Source organism: Rhinatrema bivittatum, unplaced genomic scaffold (assembly GCF_901001135.1).
Source record: "Rhinatrema bivittatum unplaced genomic scaffold, aRhiBiv1.1, whole genome shotgun sequence".
Lineage (NCBI taxonomy): Eukaryota > Metazoa > Chordata > Amphibia > Gymnophiona > Rhinatrematidae > Rhinatrema > Rhinatrema bivittatum.
In genome coordinates, this window is record NW_021821088.1 from 1 (window position 1) to 23955 (window position 23955).

At 46.0% G+C, this 23955-nt stretch overlaps 1 protein-coding gene across 2 annotated transcripts; it reads right to left on the reverse strand.

Annotated features, from left to right (window-relative positions):
• Nucleotides 1-3918: 3918 nt before the first annotated feature.
• LOC115082445 (ankyrin-1-like) lies at nucleotides 3919-23955 on the reverse strand. 2 transcript variants are annotated; one of them, XM_029586673.1, is made up of 5 exons: nucleotides 23249-23955; nucleotides 20794-20877; nucleotides 10546-10713; nucleotides 9912-10030; nucleotides 3919-5488 (listed from the first exon to the last, which is right to left on the reverse strand). In XM_029586673.1, the coding sequence occupies exons 1-4, from the start codon at nucleotides 23465-23467 to the stop codon at nucleotides 9941-9943; spliced, it is 561 nt and encodes a 186-aa protein (XP_029442533.1). In that variant the 5' UTR covers nucleotides 23468-23955; the 3' UTR covers nucleotides 3919-5488; nucleotides 9912-9940. The 2 variants fall into 2 exon arrangements, with proteins under 2 accessions (XP_029442533.1, XP_029442534.1); XM_029586674.1 differs by lacking the exon at nucleotides 9912-10030 and having other exon boundaries at nucleotides 23249-23945.

Sequence of the window (23955 nt, forward strand, 5' to 3'; positions counted from 1 at the left end):
GAAGAGCCAATCAAAAGGTGGTCTGCATGCTGATAGCCTAGGGGAAGGCGACTACCAAGGTGGTAGTAACTTAACTGAGCCACACTCTTCAGCATCTGTGCCGGCACTTTCTGCATGCTGATCGCTAGAGGAGCATAGCTGCTGCCTTGGAAAAGTCTTCACACCCTTGTACATTTTTCACATTCTGCTGCCTAAAAAATCCAAATCAGAATGCCTTACAGTAGGAGTTTGTTTCCCGGATGTACACAACAATTACAGAAATATTACAAAGTAATTAAGAATAGAAAAATGAGAAGTCTTGATTGCGTAAGTCTTCACAGCCCTTGGAAGCCCCTTCTGCAGCTTAGTCTTTTAGGTTAAGCATTTACTGAGGTTGCACAGTGAGATGGTGCAGATTTTGCTTTCATCTTGACAGAAGCTCTTTCAAGTTGGCCGGGGATCGTCTGTGGACTGCAGTCTTCTCACTACAGATTTTCTGTTCGATTCAGGTCTGGGCTTTCTTCTTGTTGAGCCATTCTGTTGTTGCTTTTGCTTTGTGCTTGGCTCACTGTCGGGCTGAAAGGTGTATCTTCTCCCCAGTCCCAGGTCTATGGCAGACTGGAACAGACTTTCTTTCAGGATCTGCCTGCGCTTTGCACCATCTTTCTTTCCCTCCATCTTCACTGGCCTTCCCTGTCAGCAGCACTGCAAAGCATCCCCACAACACATCCTGCTTAGCATTGAGATCAAGAGCTTCCACTTTGGTCTCCCCAGACCACAAAACCTTCTCCCACATACGTGCAGCGTCCCCTCAGTGTTTATTTTGCAAACACTATGCGGCACATTCTACGGCTTTTCTTCGGTAGTGGCTTCCTTGTTGCCGTCCTCCATGTTTGTGCAGCAATGCTGAATTTGTTTCACATTCAACATTGTCCCCATTCTAAGCCCATGACCTCTGTAGTTCTTTTTATGTCACCTCCCAGTGTCTTCCACAGCAGTATTAACCCACGCCGTGGGTCCCACGGCTGTTGACTATGGAAGGACAGCCTGATCATGGTAGACCATGATGGACCCGATAGTGACCCAAAGGCTATTCAAACACATTGACATTTTCTTCTAGCCTGCTCCCAATCTGTGCTTCTGAAAAACGTTATCCTGGAGTTCTTTTGGCAGCTTCTTTTACAGCATGTTTTGACCTTTGCTTCAAATTCACAGAAACAGCTTGATTCAAGAGGAATCAGCTTGACTGCAGAGATTGGACACAGGTGGGCTCTAACTTATTATGGACCTTGTTAAGGCGGTTTTTTTGAACAGGAGCTAAGTTGGGTTTGCTGTAGCAAAAGGATTGAAGACTTATGCAGTCAAGCCTTTTTTTTTTTAATTATTATTAATTATGTTTGATTATTTCTATAATTGTTCCTTCACAATGAAAGTGTAGAGTGTGTTGTGTAGGTCAGGGAAACAAACTCCTACTCTAATGCATTCTGATTTGTATTTTTTAGACAGCAGCATGTGAAGAAATGTACATGGGTGTGTAGACTTTTACAAGGCGCTGTAAGTCCTGCAGGGATGTTGCAAATATTTCAAGCTTTCTTCAGGATGCTTGGGAATAATAATGGCAGCTGAAGATTGGACCAGAGACCAGCAGAACCCCCATGCCACTGCTCGTAAGGTGACTTTTAGGAGGGATCCGAAGTGAAAGCCGATCTGGCTGGAGAGCACAGGCACAGGAAACATCCTCTGCCAAACTTATCGAAAAGCAGTCCCAATGCAGATGCAGCTGCTTATGAATATTTCTGTTGGGGCCGGAGGAGGGTCTTGTCCAGGAGGAATCTACCCTCCTGGATGAGATCTTAGGCTGGAGGAGGTACCCCGGCCTAAGGTCTCATCCAGGAGGGTAGATTCCTCTCCAGCTTCGGTTGTCAGCTGGCTTCAAATTTGCCAGAAAGGGTTGATTGAGTCCTGCATTTAAATAGGGAAATCAAAACTACAAGTCCCTGCATGCAATGGGGTAAATCCAGAATTTGGCAAACGTCTATCTCTAGCATGGTGCCCCTCTCCTCTCCCATCCCCGCCAGCAGTCCCGGCCTGAGTAAAGATGAACTGGAGACTTTGCATATATTTCTTTATTAATTTGTAATCTGTCCAGCTGGTGTAGAGGAGAAAAGTCTCTGTGGGTCTCTCAAATACACAAGAACTGGAGAAGATCCAAGAGGCTTCATTTTCAATACAATAAAAAAGGAAAAAAAATAGAGTCATCTTAAAACCTCTAGAAAGCTTCTAAGTGCAGCCTGTAGCATTCTCAAGGTGCTGCAAGGTCAGGACCCTCCATTAGTACTGACAGCACCTTCTAGCAAGCAGAAGCACGCAGGGCTATAGACCGGGTGCATGTGCAGGCGAAACATATTCCCTAACCCTAATCGTGCCAGTGCCCGAGCTGGAGATCCCACGCTAGCATGGACCAGTGTGCTGCTCCAGTCAGCTCTACTACTGATTATGTTGTAATTTTTGTATAAAGAGAAAACTAATACTGTACCCTAATACTCGTTACAGGGATACATAGTTTGTTAGTAGTGTTAAATACATTTTGTTTTACCTATACTTCTTTTTTTTTTTGCTTCACACTGAGGAAAACCACAGCTTGGATTCTTGTGTGCTCTCTCTGCAAGGAGACAGTGGGTCTCATGGCAGGGGCTAGCAGGCTGGAGGAGAGGGAGAGGGAGAGGGGTGGGGTTCTGCAGGCCATGGCTTAATTCCCAGGAGGTGGAAGAAGCTTGCAGGCTCCCATTCAAAACCACTTGCAGCTGTAATTGTGCAGGCAGCCTGACTCAGTGCCCGGTCTCTAAATTTAGAAAGGACTTTCAGAAGATTTAGCTGTGCTCCGGTGGTGGCTGCAAGCAGCACCAGCTGCCAACCTAGCAACAGTAAAGAAAGTACAGAAAGGTACAGCACCGTACAAATATCACAGAACACAACAAACAGAAATCAGTAGATAAGAACATGCAAGAAGCCCACAGCTTACAGATGTGGGTGCAGCAAACATGTCTGCTGGATACTCACGTCCACTGGGAATTTTTACGCTTCCTCCAGCACGGTTCCTCGGGGCATGTTCTGATATCTCTTCATTATTATTATTATTATTATTATAAGCAAGAGGGCCATATTCAGCTACTCCTTTGGCAGTCCCAACGTTATCTGCTGTGTTAGCCAGATAATGTTGAAAATCAGCAATTATCCAGGTAACTTAACTGGATAGCCAGCTCTGCCACCGAGCTAGCTGGATAATGTTTTAGACTGACAAACATTATCTGGATGTCTCGGAGCCGGTCAGCGCAGTGGGGTTTTCAAATCGCACCATTTGTCTGGCTAAGTATGAGCAGTGCTGAATATGGACTTCACCACACTTTTGATTGGTGGGTTCTGTGATATGCTGGTTGCTTTCACTGCACCCAAAATGTTCAGATTAGGTGGCCTCTCTCTCAGATAATTACGGCCTCTAGCAGTGCTCAGAAACACCTGCTCAAACTTTGTTGTTCTGGAGCATCTACAGTAGGAATAAATTCACTCTTTGACTTTTTCCGGGTCCTTTCTAGTCACTGCCCCTGAATATATCTCTGCAGTGACTCTATTGCCTGGATTGGAATTTTCAGAGTATAGACGTCCAATTCAATAAAGAATCTGTCGGCATTTTTTTGGGCCAACTAAAATGGAAAATATGTAGTAAAGTTTCCTATTTCTGGTCAGGATAAGAGATGAGCTGTTCATGGTATGGAAATACAGGACATGAAAAAAGCAGTAAGTATCAGCAGCAAAATGAACTTCAGCAGAGGCTGTGAATTTGGGTTTTCTGAGAAATTAAGAAGGCAGCAGGCATTCTGCCCTGATCTACATAGAAAGAAATATATTCAATAGTTAAGAGACTATAATGCTGTATTTTAAGTAGCTTTAGGATGACATTCTTGCCTTTATTGGTTAGGATCTTTCATATTCTGAGAGGGGAGGGACGTCTGATGGTGAAGCAGGTGCTGATGGGCAAAGGCAGCATGGGACAAAGAATGGGGCAATATGTTAGGCGCACCCAAATTTCACAGGCTCTCTCTTCAGTGAGGCCTCCTTACTAATGGGGACAATGACTCTTAAGCCTGCCCTGTATTTTAGGTGGGTAGTTTAGTGTTAGAGTCCTGGGGGCTTTGTGCATTTCTGTGGGCATGAGAAAGCAATGTTCCATGTCTGTGAAGTCTCTCGTAACAGAGAACCACATCTCAGCAGCTTAAAATACACAGCATTGCCAGTTATGGGGGAATGTGTAAAGGCATACTGGGGACTGATTTGCTTCTGTTAGTTTGGCCACTGAGAGAGAACATGAGTGGTTACGGGGAGCAAGTTAGCTGGACAGGAAATCCAGGGTGAGAGCTAGCAGGTAAAGGTGGTCTGAGAGAAAGAGAGGTTTCATTCCTGCGCTGGAGGTATGAGAACACAACAAGGTTAATTAGATGCAAGCCAAGCACCTATTGGCTCAATTATCTGAAGAAGAGAAGTCATTCACCCTTGACATTCCCTGAAATCTCAGAAAAATGATTAATAACACTGAGGAGCCTCTTATCAGTTGCAAAGGCCTGAACACTCCCTGCTCTTCAGCCTGTAGAGCTATTGAGGATTCATTACACCTGGTCCTGGGGTGCTCCACTGGTTTGCATAGTATTTGTTCATATATACAAGGCCAATGACTGTACAGGTTACATTGCTAACATAAACCAGAGGTAAGTGCTGATTGGATTACAAAAACTAAGTGTCTTTTTCTATTAAGACATGCTTAAACCAGATGGGTAACTTCTGGGGGTGGCATCATTGCTCCCAAGACCCCTGACACCTCCAGTCTGCAGAACACTAAACCATGGAGCTGTGAGGGCAAGTCATGCTCCCTGTGAAATGTGCTTTCCCCCAGCTGACTCTTAAATACCCCGAACCCCCCCCCCCATAACTGCTAGCATTCTGGCATGCAGGTCACAAACAGTGAAACCACCTCTGGGACCAGAACAACTCAGGCTGAACACAGGCCGTGGGCAACGCAACACACGGCCCATTTCTTATATGCGTCCTCTACGCATCCACTGCTTTGCTGCTGTCAGAGACAGGGCTGGATGGACCTTTGGCTTGATCCAGTTTGGCAATGCCTATGTCCTTAGACCATGCCTGCACGCTGCCTGTGGGAGGGGAGTACAATGTGCTGCTCACGTCCAGCATGTGCCTCTGGTCCCACAAAGCCATGGGTAAGGTGTGAGGTCCTGTGCTTGTTCTGCCAGTTGGAAGTTTCCAGATTTAGTGATATGTAGCTCATGCGGCAGCAGTCAGTTCATTCATGCGATAGGGACTCTTGCAGAAATCATGCCATTAGCCTATAGGAACATGTGTACAGTCAGCCCTGCTTCCATTAGCTGTGGCTGCTCCCTGGGTGCATCGGTGTGGAAGGGATGCTCTGGATTTAGTGATTTGGAGTTGAGGTAAAATCCTAGGGGGGAAAAAAAAAGAATTGATTCTTAGCAGAAATATTCCAGACCACAGAAGTCCTAAGAGTTGAAATCTTTTCCTATCTTATAATTTGTTGTTTTAGAAGAGGGATGCAAAAAGGACCAGCACAGTCCAGGATTCATTATTCTGGATTTGCAGCATTCCCCGGGGAATATCTGAAGTTTCCTGGAGAAACATCAGAAAACTCTTCAAAGCACACTAGAAGAACCAAGGCTCACATCAAAAGTTCAGGGGAAGCATCTCCTCTTAGGGGTGGATTTATCAAAATGTGGTAAGTACCGCATGCGATAGCAAAAGGGGTGTGTTTTATGCTAATATACCATTTATTGCAATTTGCACTAATTACCTGTGCAAAGAGCTAAGTTAGTGCAAATTGTGATACCATTTCAGATTCTGTGATAAGTGCCAGACCTGTTGTATTCCTGCATTCAACCACTAGGGGGACCATTTTTGAGCGAAGCACAAGCACGAGCACCTGGCCATAATATCATGGCCCATAGGCAGGTATTTGTATCCCTATGGTAGGCCCACCTAGGAACTCGAGGTGGGGATTAGGTAAGAGTGTAGGGGGTTAGGGACCACTTTGACATTCTACGTGACACCTACGAACAGAACAGTGGTCTCTTGTGAAGATTTTATGGCCTTCGGAGTGAGGAAACTCACTCCAAGATGAGATTTGGACAAGGTTCTCTCAACCTAGCTTGATGTCCATCAACCTAGCTTGATGGACATCAAGCTAGGTTGAGAGAACCTTGTCCAAATCTCATCTTGGAGTGAGTTTCCTCACTCCGAAGGCCATCAAATCTTCACAAGAGACCACTGTTCTGTTCGTAGGTGTCACGTAGAATGTCAAAGTGGTCCCTAACCCCCTACACTCTTACCTAATCCCCACCTCGAGTTACTAGGTGGGCCTACCATAGGGATACAAATACCTGCCTATGGGCCATGATATTATGGCCAGCTCTCTCTCTCTCTCTCTCTCTCTCTCTCTCTCTCTCTCTCTCTCTCTCTCTCTCTCTCTCTCTCTCTCTCTCTCTCTCTCTCAATTCAGCTGAAATTGGACTTACAGGAGACATCACAAATGGTGATGAAACCTTACTGCATGGTCACAGCAGCTAATGCATTTGAAAGAGGTGTAGTTAAAATTAGCTGTGCAATAGCTCTTCACAGACAGGCTAGCCCACACTCCTCCTATTTTCAGAATTTGCATGGTGCGATCGCATGCAAAAACACCTTACCACATTTTGAAAAATGACCCCCTTAGTTAGTTACATTACAATATGATTTGCAAGAGCCAAAACTCTTCTGAGGAGTGCACAGATCTTGGGGTGAGTGCAGTACTTGAGGTTGGGAAAACACAAGAATAGATGCCTGGATCTTTTTCAGTGTTTATTAAAACAGAGACGTATTCATAAAATTTGCCCAACTCAGGCCGAGTTTCGCGGCTCAAAAGCCGCTGCCTCAGGGGCTTGAACACTTCACAGTTGCAAGTAACACTCAGTGGTGCAATTTCTTCCAATATACAATCATTGATTGTCAGAAATGCATAGAATAACTTTCACACCAACGAGTGTTACTTGCAACTGTGAAGTGTTCAAGCCCCTGAGGCAGCGGCTTTTGAGCCGCGAAACTCGGCCTGAGTCGGGCAAATTGGGCAAATTTTATGAATACGTCTCTGTTTTAATAAACACTGAAAAAGATCCAGGCATCTATTCTTGTGTTTTCCTGACGGCTATCATAGATCGCCTACCTCTGTGTTTTCTTGTACTTGAGGTTGGGCAAAATGCTTCAGGAAATGAAGTTCTTGAGCAAAAGTACACAAGCAAACCAATGAGTCGGAAACTTAAATCTGGCCCTTAGTTTAAAGAAATGCAGGCAAGAGCTGTCAGCTTGTGGTAATCTGCAGTTTTATAGCTCTGTGTACAATCTCTGAAGCTGTGAACGTTCCAGCAGCCCGCTTGCAGGTGGAGCCTGTCTCCTCTTGGTTGGACTCTGGCAGGCGCATTCGGTCACTTATCTGCGTTTCTAGAACTCCAGCATTGTGAAACCAATGCCCAAGCTTTCACTTTCTAAGCTGAAAACATAGAAGCATTCTTCCCAGTTCCCTCATACTGTGACTGAGTTGTCACTCTTCCTCTGCACTGGATTTCAGGAGAGCAGTCCCTGGCCACAAAACCTGTTAAAGACCATACCTTCATCTCATTGCTTTGAGATTATACACAAGAAAACACAGAAAAATGGGACAAACACAGATAGCAGAGCAAGAGAGAAAGAGGAAGCCAGGATGTAGGGAGGAACAGGCAGAGTGGGGGGTGTGTGTGTTTGGAAAGGGCAACAGGGATCTGGGTGACCTTGTCACAATGAGTCCCTGCCCCAAATTAGGGTGGAAAAAGCTCCAGAATAAACTGCTGCTTTTTAATCAGTACTGTAATATCCTGAAGTTCTTCCAAGATGAATAAATGATAGTGTGCCAAGCAAAATGGCTCCTTACAACATTATTGCATGTTTAATGGATTTATTGATGAGGAATACACGTATTTATTAAATAGTGCTTAATTTTAATCTTGTTTTTCCTTCATTTTAGACATTTAATTGTACTTATCAGTCTAATTTTTTCACAAAAGAATAAAGAAGCATTTTTGTGCCGTGTGAAGATACTTTTGGCTGGTCTGCCTGTTCAATGTGTCATCAGAATTCCATGCGGGCATCAGACTGATACATGTAAAGCATGAGTACAGCACGGACAGCTGAAGAGCACATCCTCATGAGAGCCCATGCAGATGTCACACTGCACGTAAAGGATGAGTACAGCACGGACAGCTGAAGAGCACATCCTCATGAAGCCCCATGCAGATGTCACACTGACAACACGTAAAGGATGAGTACAGCACGGACAGCTGAAGAGCACATCCTCATGAGAGCCCCATGCAGATGTCACACTGACAACACGTAAAGGATGAGTACAGCACGGACAGCTGAAGAGCACATCCTCATGACAGCCCCATGCAGATGTCACACTGACAACACGTAAAGGATGAGTACAGCACGGACAGCTGAAGAGCACATCCTCATGACAGCCCCATGCAGATGTCACACTGACAACACGTAAAGGATGAGTACAGCACGGACAGCTGAAGAGCACATCCTCATGACAGCCCCATGCAGATGTCACACTGACAACACGTAAAGGATGAGTACAGCACGGACAGCTGAAGAGCACATCCTCATGAGAGCCCCATGCAGATGTCACACTGACAACACGTAAAGGATGAGTACAGCACGGACAGCTGAAGAGCACATCCTCATGAGAGCCCCATGCAGATGTCACACTGACAAAATGTAAAGCATGAAAACAGCACGGACAGCTGAAGTATGGATCTACATCAGAACCTCATGCAGGAATCGCAAATGTAAAGCATGAATACAGCATGGGCAGATGAAGAGCAGATTTTCATCAGAGCCCCATGCAGGCATCATGTTGATAAAATGCAGAGCACAAACGCAGCATGGGTAACTGGACATGAGCTTGATAGTGACTTTTTATGTTACAATCAGGAGTGTGGTATTTATTTGATGTATAGACTTGTTCAATAAAGTGGGAAAATATAAGAAAGTATAGTTTTCCAAAAGAGAAAGGAGCCTCAGGATGAAGACCAAGAAACTTGGAAGATGATAGTCAGAGGACTAACAGGAAAGGTTATAGCTTGCTGATGTGTAAATGGATCTGTGTGTTACAGGTCCCAAAGGGGACGATTCTGCTTCGACACCTTCTTACTAAATTTCAACGGGTTGTAGAAGACGGAGCTGCTGTCCAAATGGGAAACAGTAGCCAAAAGTAATCTCTCGTACTTTTGCTCTGAGACATGATCCTAATACCTGTCTGTACCTCTTTCCCCCTCGCACAGTGTTACTTGGAAAGTGACTGGTCACTTTAACAGCCTCCATAGTGTTCGCTAACTAGACACCCCAGCAGTCTATGTTCAGGTTTTTAGAGGGAAATCCCTCAAGCATTTGGAAGCAGCAACACATCCTTCAGACCCTGGGTTGAAAATATCTGGGCAGGGCACCAGTGGACTCAAATGCTCCAGAGGGGGGTTCTGCTCTGACTTCTGCTGCGGATTCCTGCTCCTGTACTGCAGGCCCCTTATTCGGACTGGAAATCCGAGGTCCGAGTGTGATTGGCAGCTCGGCACAGGCACAGCAGAATTCCCAATATGACACAAGAGCGTCTTTCATCTAAATATAGCAGCGAAGCACACAAAGCCCAGCATCCAGGTAACATGAGCAAGGGGCGGGAGCATGTGGGGGACATCTCCAAGGCCAATCTCCCGCCTCATTTCTCTCTATAATGTAGTGGCACAAGTATTTCAACAGAGTGTTAGTAACGAGAAATGCCATGTTACCTCAGAGGAGGCCTTTTGGGGAGAGGGTCTCACAGTTTAGCCCTTTTCAGGCTTGCTCTTTTCACTATCTGAGCCCCCTTTCTTCCATCCGACTTCAGGGGCCCGAGAGTCTCCTCCGCCTAGAGGTAAAGCCCCAGAGACAGGAGGCAGCACACAGACAAACACGGGGACAAGAAGAATTGGAGTGGAGAATCAGAGGCACTGAAAAGCAGGGAGAGTGGGAAGAGGCTTGGCCTTCCCTCCTGGCAAAGCGAAAAATGAGATCAGAGCACCAAGCCTTAACCCAGAATGAGGCAAGAAACATTAATGGCTTTCCCTTTCCTTAAAGAGTGGGAACCAGGAAGAAGTGTCCTTCAGTCCCTACTGCCTGAACCAGGGCTGTGAGCACCTCATGACTGGTCTTGCCTGCTAAGAGGCTTCTGTAAGGCAGTATGAGCGAGACTGTGTCTTATGCACAGTGTGACTCTCGCTGTGCTATGGCATTGTCTTGCTGTGCACCTGTGGTTTGGGGCTATCTTACTGCATACCTGTGTGCCGTGGCTGTCTTTCTGTATGCAGGCCCTGCCTCGCCATGCACCTGGTGCCTGGGCTATTTCACTGCCTGCTGATGTACTGCCGTTGTCTCTCCGCGTACCTGCATGATGGGGCTGTCTCGTTGCAGGATGGCATATTTCATGAAGTGATCGGCCTCTGCCTCCAGCTCCACGGGCTCCTGCAAGGATCCCTCGATGATCACCTCCTCCTGCTCCTGGGACTCGTTACCGCCAGATGGTTCAATCCTGCGCACCACTTTTCGAATTATCTGGCAAGAGAGAGAGCCCCTTGCATGAGAACAGCTTTCACCTCATGGAGATACCTTTCTATCTGCTCAGCGCACACACAGACTTTGGGGTTGACATGACCCTAAAAACGAAGGAATAACTCTAAAAGTATCCCTAATAAATGGACAAAAGAGAGGTCCACTTTGCTTGCTTGCGATCTGCCTCTGGGAATCTCCAGCAGTGGGGCAGTTAAGTCTGGATCCCTGCTGGTGAGGCAAGAAGCATCATATTAAAACTTTGCCTAAATACAAAGGGGTCAATATTAGGCTTGTTTTGTCTGGCTAACCTCAGTACTTAGCTGGACAAATGGTGGAATTTAAAAATTCCCACTTGCTGAATGCCTCTGGGTTATCTGACTAACGGGCCAATACAGCAAAGTGAGCGGGAGAGCGGGTGAGCGCCTGCTCTCCCGGCACGCGCACAGGACACTCTCCTGTGCGCGCGATACAGTAAATTAATTTATTTACATTAGGGCCGGTGGTAAAAAGAAGCGCTAGGGACACTAGCGCGTCCCTAGCGCCTCTTTTCGGACAGGAGTGGCAGCTGACAGCGGGTTTGACAACGACTCTCAATTTTGCTGGCGTCAGTTCTCGAGCCCGCTGACAGCCACGGGTTCGGAAACCGGACGTCGGCAAAATTGAGCGTCCAGTTTTCAAACCGCGAGCCACGGGCCCATTTCAAATTTTTTTTTTTTTAACTTTTTTTTAACTTTCGGGACCTCCGACTTAATATCGCCATGATATTATGTCAGAGGGTGCACAGAAAAGCAGTTTTTACTGCTTTTCTGTGCACTTTCCCGGTGCCGGCAGAAATTAGCGCCTACCTTTGGATAGGCGCTAATTTCTGAAAGTAAAATGTGCGGCTTGGCTGCACATTTTACTTTCTGAATCACGCGGGAATACCTAATAAGGTCATCAACATGCATTTGCATGTTGCGGGCGCTATTAGGTTCGGGGGGGTTAGCCGCACGTTTTCGACGCATTATTACCCCTTACTGAATAAGGAGTAAAGCTAACGCGTTGAAAACGCACGTCCAATCGCGGGTTAACAGTGCACTTCACCGGAGCGCACTGTACTGTATCGGCCTGTAAGTAATTAGCTGAATAAAATTTAGCTGGATAACTCAAAGGTATTCCAGGGGCAGAGCTGAGTTATCTGCCCAAGTTAAGTCAGATAATGCTGATATTCAGTGTTACCTTGCTAACAGGTCGATACTGTAACGTGCGGTTGAAGATTTCCCGTCTGTAACGTGCTGGGAGCGCACAATTCGGACGCGTAAGGTGATCCAGCAATACAGTCTCCAGTTTCACGCGTCCTTAGCGCTTCTTAAAACAGACGCATAACCCTTTCCGCACGCAGCATGTATATGATATGTAAATGAACGAATTAGCTGTATAATGAAGGAATTAGCTATTCCCCTCTGATACTGTGACGCGCACTCAGATTATCTCCTTTGTAACCCGCTATTTTGCCGCGGCCTTAACCTGTTAGTTTACCGCTACCCTCTACTTGGTGTTAGTGTGGTGTTCGAAAATTAAAACGGGAATAAAGTGTAAAAAATGGTGTAAAAAAAGTGTAAAAACATTGCTTACCTGCCCTGGCCCCGTCCGGTCTCCGGTGCAGCCCCAGTCCTGTCCCCTCCTCCCGAAGCAAAAAAAACCAAAAAACCAAAAAAGTAGCAAGGCTCGGGCTGCTACGGTAGTCCCTTCTCCCTTCTCCTCTCCTCCCGATTTCGGCGCTCAAGGCCCCGTCCGGTCTCCGGTGCAGCCCTAGTCCTGTCCCCTCCTCCCGAAGCAAAAAAAAAAAAAAAACCCGAAAAAGTAGCAAGGCTCGGGCCTGCTACGGTAGTCCCTTCTCCCTTCTCCTCTCCTCCCGATTTCGGCGCTCAAGGCGGCCGGATGGGCGTGCATTCATCCAGGCAGAGGGAGCCGGCGGCGAAAACGGCCTCCGGCTTCCTCTGCCTGGATGAATGCACGGCCCCCGCCGGCAGTGAATGAATGCCCGTGCGATTTCGGCGCTCAAGGCAGTCACATGCCATGACGTCGCGACGTCACGGCATGTAAGTGATAGTCAGATAATTTTAGGCCTGCATGAAAGCAGTCCTAAAGTTAGCCAGGTTATTTTATCCAGCTAACTTATCTGCTCCTTACCAGGCTGAATATTTACCTGAAAGTTTTAAATCAGATAGATATTCCAGAAGTATTAAATGCACTTGCAGGAAGCAGAGCACAGACTCAGTCATTCTCTGGAGAAGTGATGTCAGGGTTGGCTTTTCATAGTGGGTTGATGATATCATAAGGACATTAAGACAGTGATTTTAATACTGGCGCGCGGGTGTACATATACGCATGTATGCCGACTGGCGTTTAGTGACACCGCCATTTTATAACACATGCTCATCTATGCACGCGGGATATAAAATAGGCTGAATTTTATATGGACACGTGCAAATGCCGCCTCTATGATGTAAGTGGGGGGACTTTAATAGAAATGTGCCCCGACGCTATTACCATTTAAACCACTTTGTTCCCAGTTTGCCCAGGTAAGGGATAGGACTTCCTAACCCTCCCCCCTATTTAAATAGCTTTCCTTTTCCCTCTTAATCTTGACTCTTAAAAACCCCGTGACATGCCTATAATTTATAAAATTATGTGGTAGGGGACCCCGGCGCGCGCGCTCGTGCGTTTACATTTTTACGCCCTGGTTTCATTCATACATCCAGGAATGCCCATGTCCTCCCCTTCTTTTTTGGACTTTTCCATTTGTACGTGTGCTGGTGATACGCGCGCACTCAGGTGGCTTTTAAAATCCCGCTTGGCGTGCATATATCTCGCATATCTCCCGGTTTTGGCATCTGTTGGGCTTTTAGAATTCAGCTATAAAGTCTTCATGAAACCAAAATAGCCTGAAGCGATACGACCAGGCTTTCATTGACATCTTTTAAAACAAATTCTGCAGGAAGAAACAAACCGATTCCTGTCTCCCCAAAGGATAACGGGTTTCCTCCCCCTGCTCATGGACGGGAGGCCGGGCCTCCTCCAGGATTTATTCTCCCTGTACATGAGGTTTTTATCAGGACGGTTCTAGGTCCTGATAGAAATTGGCAACCCCCCCCCCCCCCGGTGAAAAATACACTTCATTCATGCCACCGTATGCAGCCTTGCTCCTACCGTCCATTCCTGTTCCTTCTTCCATAAATACCCCCCCAACACACCTTCAATCTCTGCCCTCCCTGCTTCTTCCTTCCTTCCTTCTCCCCTTGTGATTATCTTCCATTTCTCCGCCGGATACGTTAGGGTTGTTCCGGGGCCATGAATGAGAGGAACCGAGTTACTAGTCAGCCCGTAGATCTGTACTAAAGTTAGCAGATAAATTTATCCCGCTAATTTTAAAATAACTGAATACATGGACTAAGCCAGCCGGCTAAGCAGCCAAGTCGCACAGCAACAATTAGCATGCCAAGGTAACTAGAAGTACCCATCCGTATCCTACAGATGTGCTCCATATATATTTCAGTTCTTTTTTACGTACCTGGATCTGTCCAGACTCCTGGGTTATTTCCCCCCTGCCAGCAGATGGAGACAGAGAAAAAGCTTCGCTGACACCGCATCATAACTGCCCCCTGCAGTTCCTCAGTATTTCTCTGTCTCCAGCAGATGGCAGAGGTTGTGAATCCTGCAGTTTGCTAATTTTTTACAGCTACTTTTTTCTTTTGAGCCTTCCTCCCGGGGGTTTCTTTTGGTTTTTAAGAATTCTTATTTTGATTTATTTTATTTATTTATTCACTTTTTTATACAGGTGTTCATAAAAAAACTTCATATCGGTTTACATCATGAGACAATCAAACCCAAATATAAAACATTATGCCAAAATAAAAAACTTTCTAAAAAATAACAATTTGTGGGTTCTGCCCTGTCTGGTTGAGGCGGCCAAGCCGGGGGTTGGTGCCCTTGTGTGTGCTCGGTCTGTGCACCCATGGGGTGTAAATCTGAGGCTCCTATTTTTCATGATTTTTAGCCCCTTTGAGACTTTGCCTGTCTTTTTAAGAGCAGTTTGCCTCTTTGAGGTAAAGAGGTTTGTGTGAAGCTCCTTTTGAGCCGCTCCGGAGGTCTACGTTGAAGGATTTAACGTGTAAGGTGGTTTTTCTGGTGGCCATTTGTTTGGTTAGAAGGATCTCTGAGTTGCAGGCTCTATCTTGCCGGGATCCTTTCCTTCAAATTTCGGATTCCGGACAGTACCTTCCTTTTTAGCAAAGTGGTCTCAGCATTTCATGTCAATCAGTCGGTGGAGCTTCCGGCCTTTTCTGCCTTATCGGCATCTGATCCTCAGGTGAGGGATCTCAGACGTTTGGATGTATGGTGAGCATTGTTATGTTACCTCGAGGTCACAAATAACTTTAGGAGCTCCAATCACCTCTTTGTGCTGTGGAGTGGCGCGAACAAAGGTTCCAAGGCTTCTAAAGCCTCTATTGCATGCTGGTTGAAGAAGGCCATTTCTTCTGCGTATATCACATGGGGTCGTCCAGTTCCGGAAGGCTTGTGTGCTCATTCCACAAATTCGCAAGCGACCTCTTGGGTGGAATCACAACTTGTTTCTCCACAGGAAATTTGCAGGGCTGCGACTTGGAAATTGTTGCATACATTTGCAAGGAACTATCGCCTAGATGTGGGGGGATCCGGCAATCCCTTATTTTGACGAGAGTGTTCTGTGAGCGGGACTCTCCAGGTTCCACCCTGGATAAGGGCCTTTGGTACATCCCAGGAGTCTGGACTGATCCGGGTACGTACAGGGAAAGGAAAATCGGTTCTTACCTGCTAATTTTCATTCCTGTAGTACCATGGATTAGTCCAGAGCCCGCCCATTTAAGGAGGAGTTTCTTTAGGGGAGAGTCATCCGCTCAGCTGTGAGGTTGTTCTCTGATGCATTCCGTGTTTTTGCTTTTTGTTTGATTGTTAGAAGTTTTATGCTAAGTTCTGCTTTGATAGACATCTATACTGAGGAACTGCAGGGGCACTGGGGGTTATGATTGTGTCAGCGAAGCTTTTTCTCTATCTCCATCTGCTGGCAAGGGGAATGAACCCAGGAGTCTGGACTGATCCGTGGTACTATAGGAACGAAAATTAGCAGGTAAGAACCAATTTTCCTATACATAACCATAACATTCTCCCAGATCCTAAGCAAAACTTTCAATCCAACCCAACGACATCTCAGAGAATGCTAATATCAGCTCTTCCTCAGCCCCAAACTATCTCTGGCCAATTATTCAGCCTCATTGTTCTTTGGAAGAACTATGTTTTTAGTTTCAATTCTAAAACTAAATAATTCAGTTCAGGGCTGAATTTAAGATGATGATGCCCATAGATAAAGGTCATGGGTGGGGGGTTTATTGCCCCCTGGAAATCGCAGAGTAGCAGAGAAGCCCTGGTTTTTGGGTGCCTTAGGCACATGCCTATCCAGTGGGAGCACTGAGAGGAGAGAATCACCTTGCTGGTGGCTGAAGAGAATTGGTAAGTACTGCTTTGGGAAATTTTTAGAAAAATGTTTTGGGGAGAATTAACTATTGGGGTATATTTTTATTGTGTTTTTGTGTCTGTATTAAATAGCTAGTCAGAAGAAGGCAAAAGCTAGGAGTTTTGTGTGTTTATTTTAAATAACTAGTCAGAAGCAGGCAAAAACTAGTTTTGTGATTTTAAATAGTAAGAAGCATGCAAAGCCAGGAGTTTTGTGTGTTTGTTTTAAATAGCTAGTCAGAAGCAGGCAAAAGCTAGGAGTTTTGTGTGTTTGTTTTAAATAGCTAGTCAGAAGCAGGCAAAAGCCAGGAGTTTTGTGTGTTTGTTTTAAAAAGCTAGTTGGAACCAGGCAAAGCCAGGAGTTTTGTGTGTTTGATTTTCCCTTCCTCCCCTAGCTCATCCTTTGATTTATAGGTAGTAGACATTTCAATTAAAAAAAAAATCAGCCTGTTAACTTAAACTCAGGATCGCCCATCCAATTTTAGGTCACTACCAGATAAATAGTGAATACACTAATACATTTAAAGGACTTTAATTGTACGCATTCCAACTCCCATAACAACCTAAACTTAACTAGGAACTGAACAAAATTAAAATGAAGGCAGCAGTCTAGCAGCAAGATGGGGGCCTCACAGTCTTTTGTATTGAGTGTCACATGTATGATTTTTTACCTGCTGGTGAGAGGTTGTACGTGTGCATCCGGTGCAAAGAGCTCCTGTCTCTCAGAGAACGAGTCCGATCTCTGGAGGCTAGAGTGGCAGACCTGGAGGAGCTGAGGCAGACAGAGAGGTATATAGATGAGACCTTCAGGGACATATTAGCCCTGGTGCTACTTTAGAGGAGGAACTTCTCTTGGTTGGAAAGCATCAGCCTGGTGCAGCAGGAAATGATCCTATAGCAAGAATCTGCTCTCCAGGTGATGCATTGTTTTCTTGCACCAAGGCTGTCTCTCCCAGGGCTACTGCCCAGGAGGGAAGGGTTAGGTTGGTCATCTTAGTTGGTGATTCAATTATTAGGAAGTTTGATAGCTGGGTGGCTGGGGGATGTGAGGATTGCCTGGTAACATGCCTACTTGGTGTGAAGATGGTGGACCTCAAATGGCACCTAGATAGGATTCTAGACAGTACTGGGGAGGAGCTGGCTGACATAGTAAATGTGGGCACCAACAACATAGGAAAATGTGGGAGGGAGGTTCTGGAAGCCAAATTTAGGCTCTTAGGTAAAAATCTGAAATCCAGAACCTCCAGGTAGCATTCTCTGAAATGCTTCCTCTTCCACGCACAGGTCCCCAGAGGCAGGCAGAGCTGCAAAGTCCAAAAGTATAGGGTGCAGGTATTCCCATGTTTTTGGGTTGTTCATCTACTGTACCATTCTGTAGTGATGGAATCAGTATTTAAGCATGCGAAGTGCACTCGTGCTCACTCTAATATGCCTCCTGGAATTATTGTATGATGTTGGATATGCTTGGAAAAAATGTCTTCCAGGAATCCATGCTTAACACTCGGATCATGGCTCATCAGCTATATATGGTGCAGTATTTGCATAAATGCATGCAAAGCTGAAGCCTTTGATAGAATCATCAGACCCAGGACAGGTGGACTTCTGTCAAATTGTAGAAGACATAAAGGAATATGAGAAGCATCTCATCCACTCTGCATATGAAACTGTTGCGCTGATACCATGATCAGGACCTTGGCTGCTTCTATAGGGTTTAGAAGACTCAAATGGTTGGAAGATATGCACGACTGCCGGATGTATCCTGTACAGGGGACAGTTTGTTTGGCAACTCCCACTAGGGATCCCAGAGGCTATAGCTCTGCACCTGTACCATCTGCTGGAGACAGAGTAAGACTGAGAGGCTGTGGGTGGCACCCTGCTATATGTGGCAGAGCCTGTCAAATCTTGCTCTGTCTCCATCTGCTGGTGCGGAGGCAAAACCCAGGTATCTGGACTGATCTGGGTACGTAAGGGAACATAGAGTTCCTCTTACTCTTCAGCAACAGCAGCAGCTGCCTCCTAGAGGTCAGCAGAGAGAAAGGCATCAGCTGAAGGTCCAGCAGCAATCGTAGCCTAAACTCACAATTAGTTTTGATGTCTTTAAAGTCTACCTCTCCACCTCCTCCGGTGGGCAGAAAAGTCCAGTCCTGCCTTCTGAAATGGATTAGTGTCACAGGGACCACTTAGTCCTGAAAATTGTAGAATATACATACTGTTTGTACTTTTATCACCCTCTTCAGACTCATCAGATTTCAGTCTTCAGCTCTGACCCTTCTCAATCTACCACCTGGTGATACGGTGACTCCTTCAGAAGATGATCAAGCATGTCTCTTCATAGGAGTGTGGGCAGCGATTCTTTTCCCTGAATTTCCTAATCCCTAAGAACATGGGGGATAAAGGCTGATTCTGGACTTGCAGAAGCTGAACAAATTGTTGGTTCAGGAGAGGATCAAGATGACTTGTTTCAAAAGAAAGTGAGACTCCCCATCAAATGAGCCGCATTGCTGATGGGCCTACAGACCCATCAGCATTAGGAAGGCCAGTACTGGTTCTTCTTTGACGCATGGCTGCAGTGGTACCTGTGGTTCCTATGACTTGTCTGTTCATGTGAGGCCTTAAATGGATCCTTTGAAGCCAGTGGATCAGATCTATCAACTATTATCCTAACAAATTTCTGTGATTTGTAAGATGAGAGCATCCCTTTGGTAGGAGATGAATCCGGAAGTTCTAAAGGTGAGACACTCACTATGTGTCTTAGTGCATCAAGTGACTCTGTCTACCAACATCTCCAGCAATGGATGGGGGGCACACCCTGAATGGCACTGACCCAGGAATCATGGTCCTTGGGGGCAAGTCATCTTGTGGAGCTGCAAGCTATCTGCTATGCTCAAAGGGCTTTCTTTCATTTTCTCTCAGGTAAGAGAATCTTTATTCAGACGGACAACCAAGTATCTATATTCTACATTAAGAACATAAGATGGTCTCATATGACTAGTTAGGTCACTGGGTAACACCGGTGATTGGTCTTTCACATCAGAGAACAACAAAAGGTTGAAAAGTTCTGCTCCATGATTCTGATCAGAGCAGCTTCCAAAGCATTTGTGCTAAGCTGGAACACTGGTCCATTCTATTCATACTCACCAATTCCTCACATTGTCAAGAGTTCTATGAACTCACCCCAAGTTCCTTCCAAAGGTAGTATCTGAATTCCACATTAGTCAAACTATCATGCTGTTTACTTTCAATCTGAAACTGCATGCCTACAGAGGAGAAGGGGATTTTCATTACTTGGACTGCAAAAGAGCTCTAGCATATTATTTGAGAAGGACTGAACCTCACCATCAAGCTTCTCTGTCTGTGCCCTTTGATCCCAATAGATTGGGAAGGGCAGTTGCCAAAAGAACTATAATTGACTGGTGGACTGTATTGCACCCTGTTTTGCACTGGCTAGCTTACAGATTATAGACTCTGTTAAATCTCATCAAGTGAGAGTGATGGTGACTTCTGTGACTCATCTCAGGATCACTTCCATTGAAGACATTTGTAAAGCTGCTATTTGGTCATTGATTCACACCATTACATTCCACTACTGTCTTGACAGCATGTCTCGAAGGACAGTAATTTTGGACAAACAGTTTTGTGAAGCCTGTTTATCCAGTAGTTCACTCTCCACTGGTAGGGTCCGGATTGCCTAGTTCAGTAGTTGCTCCACAATGCAACCCTCAGCTTAATACTCCCCACATGTTATGGCTAATAGATGCCTATTTGTCAACCGAGAAAGCAAGTTTGCTTATATGCAAACAAGGTTCTCTGTACATTACAGGATGAATTAGCCATACTTAGTACTCACCTACTTCCCTAGAGAGACAACTCAGCTCTGGAAGAGACTGAGGGGCTCACAAGGCAGTGTGCGTGCTCGGGATTTCCTGCACATGCTCATTAGGATTTTTACTGAGCTTTGAGAGCAGGGTTCATGTTGGCAAAATCGGATGATGTCACTCACACGTTAAAGCTAATTTATCTTGCTGTTTACAAAGAACTCTGTTTACAGGGAAGCAAATTTGCTATTCTGCAAATATAGGCCTTGACAAAGCACCAGAATCCTCCACAGAATGTAGCTCTAAAGCAATAGGGTGAAACAAAGCTGGATGGGACTTAAGGCTCCTTGGAGGAATTTCTCCAATTGCTCAGTACATGCAACCTAATAAGTTATCTCCTAAGTTCTGCTCTGGTGTCATTAGAGGAGGAACTATAGGAATGTAATATCTTGACCAGCAGATTTCTTTCTGCAATGAAGAGTTTCTCTGGGTGGATGTGGAAGCTAGAATGAGACCTGTTCTGCTGATGAAAGGAGGCAACAGCTGTACTGAAAGCATGAGAGATTATTCTTGAACTCTGACACCATCCTGCCACTCTTCACACTCAGGGGAAAGATAGTGAAACTCAAAGTATGCTTATACTCACAGAGTATACAAATTCATAGTCAACAGCAAATGATTACTAGTTGGGGGTATTTATTGTTTCTCACATTGCAAAAGATCCCCTTTCAGTTACCTTTTTAGTGACAATGTTGCCTTGTTCATCTGTAAACTGCTCCTCAGTTACTTGCTCCTTGGGAATGTCCTGAATCTCATTCCCCTACAAAGGAAATGCATAAAAACCAGTGTCAGAGCCATAAACATACCGAGCACTGATGATTCCCCCTGTGCTCATTAGGGCAAAGTGTGTCCATCAATGCAAGGAAACATGAAAACAATCCATCCAAGAGGAAAAGTGTAGCACTCCAAGCAGGGGGAAAGCTGCATCCATTCATGCAAGAAGACATAAAAGCAATCTATCTAAGAGGAAAGGTGCAGCTCTCCAGCTGGGGAAAAGATACATCCATTCATGCAAGGAAAGGTGCATCCCTCAAGCAGGAGAAAAACTGCATCCATTCATGCAAGGAGAAAGGTGCAGCCCTAGCAAGCATGGGAAAAACTGCATCCATTCATGCAAGGAGAAAGGTGCAGCCCTCCAAGCAGGGGAAAAACTGCATCCATTCATGCAAGGAGAAAGGTGCAGCCCTAGCAAGCATGGGAAAAACTGCATCCATTCATGCAAGGAGAAAGGTGCAGCCCTCCAAGCAGGAGAAAAACTGCATCCATTCATGCAAGGAGAAAGGTGCAGCCTCCAAGTAGGAGAAAAACTGCATCCATTCATGCGAGAAAGGTGCAGCCCTCCAAGCAGGGGAAAAACTGCATCCATTCATGCGAGAAAGGTGCAGCCCTCCAAGCAGGGGAAAAACTGCATCCATTCATGCAAGAAAGGTGCAGCCCTCCAAGCAGGGGAAAAACTGCATCCATTCATGCGAGAAAGGTGCAGTCCTACAGCAGGGGAAAAACTGCATCCATTCATAAGGAGAAAGGTGCAGCCCTAGCAAGCATGGGAAAAAACTGCATCCATTCATGCAAGGAGAAAGGTGCAGCCTCCAAGTAGGAGAAAAACTGCATCCATTCATGCAAGGAGAAAGGTGCAGCCCTCCAAGTAGGAGAAAAACTGCATCCATTCATGCAAGGAGAAAGGTGCAGCCCTACAGCAGGAGAAAAACTGCATCCATTCAAGTAAGGAGAAAGGTGCAGCCCTACAGCAGGAGAAAAAACTGCATCCATTCAGTAAGGAGAAAGGTGCAGCCTACAGCAGGAGAAAAACTGCATCCATTCATGCAAGGAGAAAGGTGCAGTCCTACAGCAGGAGAAAACTGCATCCATTCATGCAAGGAGAAAGGTGCAGCCCTCCAAGCAGGGGAAAAACTGCATCCATTCATGCAAGGAGAAAGGTGCAGCCCTCCAAGTAGGGGAAAAACTGCATCCATTCATGCAAGGAGAAAGGTGCAGCCCTCCAAGTAGGAGAAAACTGCATCCATTCATGCAAGGAGAAAGGTGCAGCCCTACAGCAGGAAAAAACTGCATCCATTCATGCAAGGAGAAAGGTGCAGCCCTCCAAGCAGGAAAAACTGCATCCATTCATGCAAGGAGAAAGGTGCAGCCCTCCAAGCAGGAGAAAAACTGCATCCATTCATGCAAGGAGAAAGGTGCAGTCCTACAGCAGGAGAAAAACTGCATCCATTCATGCAAGGAGAAAGGTGCAGCCCTCCAAGCAGGGGAAAAACTGCATCCATTCATGCAAGGAGAAAGGTGCAGCCCTCCAAGTAGGAGAAAAACTGCATCCATTCATGCGAGAAAGGTGCAGCCCTCCAAGTAGGAGAAAAACTGCATCCATTCATGCGAGAAAGGTGCAGCCCTCCAAGTAGGAGAAAAACTGCATCCATTCATGCAAGGAGAAAGGTGCAGCCCTCCAAGTAGGAGAAAAACTGCATCCATTCATGCAAGGAGAAAGGTGCAGCCCTCCAAGTAGGAGAAAAACTGCATCCATTCAAGTAAGGAGAAAGGTGCAGTCCTACAGCAGGAGAAAAACTGCATCCATTCATGCAAGGAGAAAGGTGCAGCCCTCCAAGTAGGAGAAAAACTGCATCCATTCAAGTAAGGAGAAAGGTGCAGTCCTACAGCAGGAGAAAAACTGCATCCATTCATGCAAGGAGAAAGGTGCATCCATCCATGAAAAAGGAAATGAGCTTCCAAGTTTAACCAAGGAAGACAAAAAATATCACTCATTCTGAAGTAACCAGAGCTCTGATAATACAGTACTTTGTAATCTATGTGTTATTTCACTGGTGATGAAGGAATGGTCAGAAAAAAAAAAGAGACTGAGGCTTCTCTCTTATTCTCTGCCTGCCCTCCCCATCCTATGCTTACTCTTTTACACTTTCTACCTGTCCTCCCAGTCTTGTGCTTCCTCTCTTATATTATTTAATTGTTCTCCATATCCTGTCTCTCCTCTCTCCCCTCGCTGCCTCCTCTCCTTGTCCCGGCCTCCCCTCCCCTGTGTGCATTTCCTGTCCTGTACCTACCTTCTCTCTCACACAAGCTGACTGCAGTGCTGCCCTCTCCAGCCCACCACTCCCCTCCCTTACCTTAACGATCACTCGCCGCCGCACCACCCTGGTCGTGACTGTGTCCTCATCGTCTGTGACACCCTCATTTTCCCCCAGTTCTTTGTCCAGTTCCTGGTGGACGTGCTTGAGCAGAAAGCGCACCGAACCCTTCACAATATGCAGCACATTCTGGCAGCTGACCAGGAAGAAGCCCAACAGAACCAAGCTGACCAAGAGCTCGGTCAGAAACCCAAACATCTCCTTGGTCCTCGCTCCGATCTCATACACAGAAAGCAATGCACTGCCCCTGCCCTTTGTCAGCCTACGTCCCTGCTTCCAGACCTAGTGTGCCCCAGACATCTTCCACTTTGCCCTGTCTCTCTTCATTCAGGCTCCGTCCCCAAGGTCAGCAGTGGGGCCCTAAGGCAACGACTTCACCTTGTTTTGTCCTGCAGGGCCTCTCGCAGATCTGGGCTCTCTTTGGGTCTGCCTTGCAAACTGCTGTAATTTTAGAAGCTGCAGTCCAGCTGGCTGCAGCCACTCACAGGGACAGGAGAGCTTGCCCTCTGAGCTCAGAATGAATACCGGAGTCATCTGTTCTCTAAAAATGACATCTCTCCCTGAGCTGCAAGAAGAGACACAGGAGCTCCTGCAGCTCTTTACTCCTGGCTCTTCTAGATTTTCCATAGCAAGATTTTGTTACTCTCACTAAATGAACTTTCTGCTGGTTAAACCACACAAAGGGT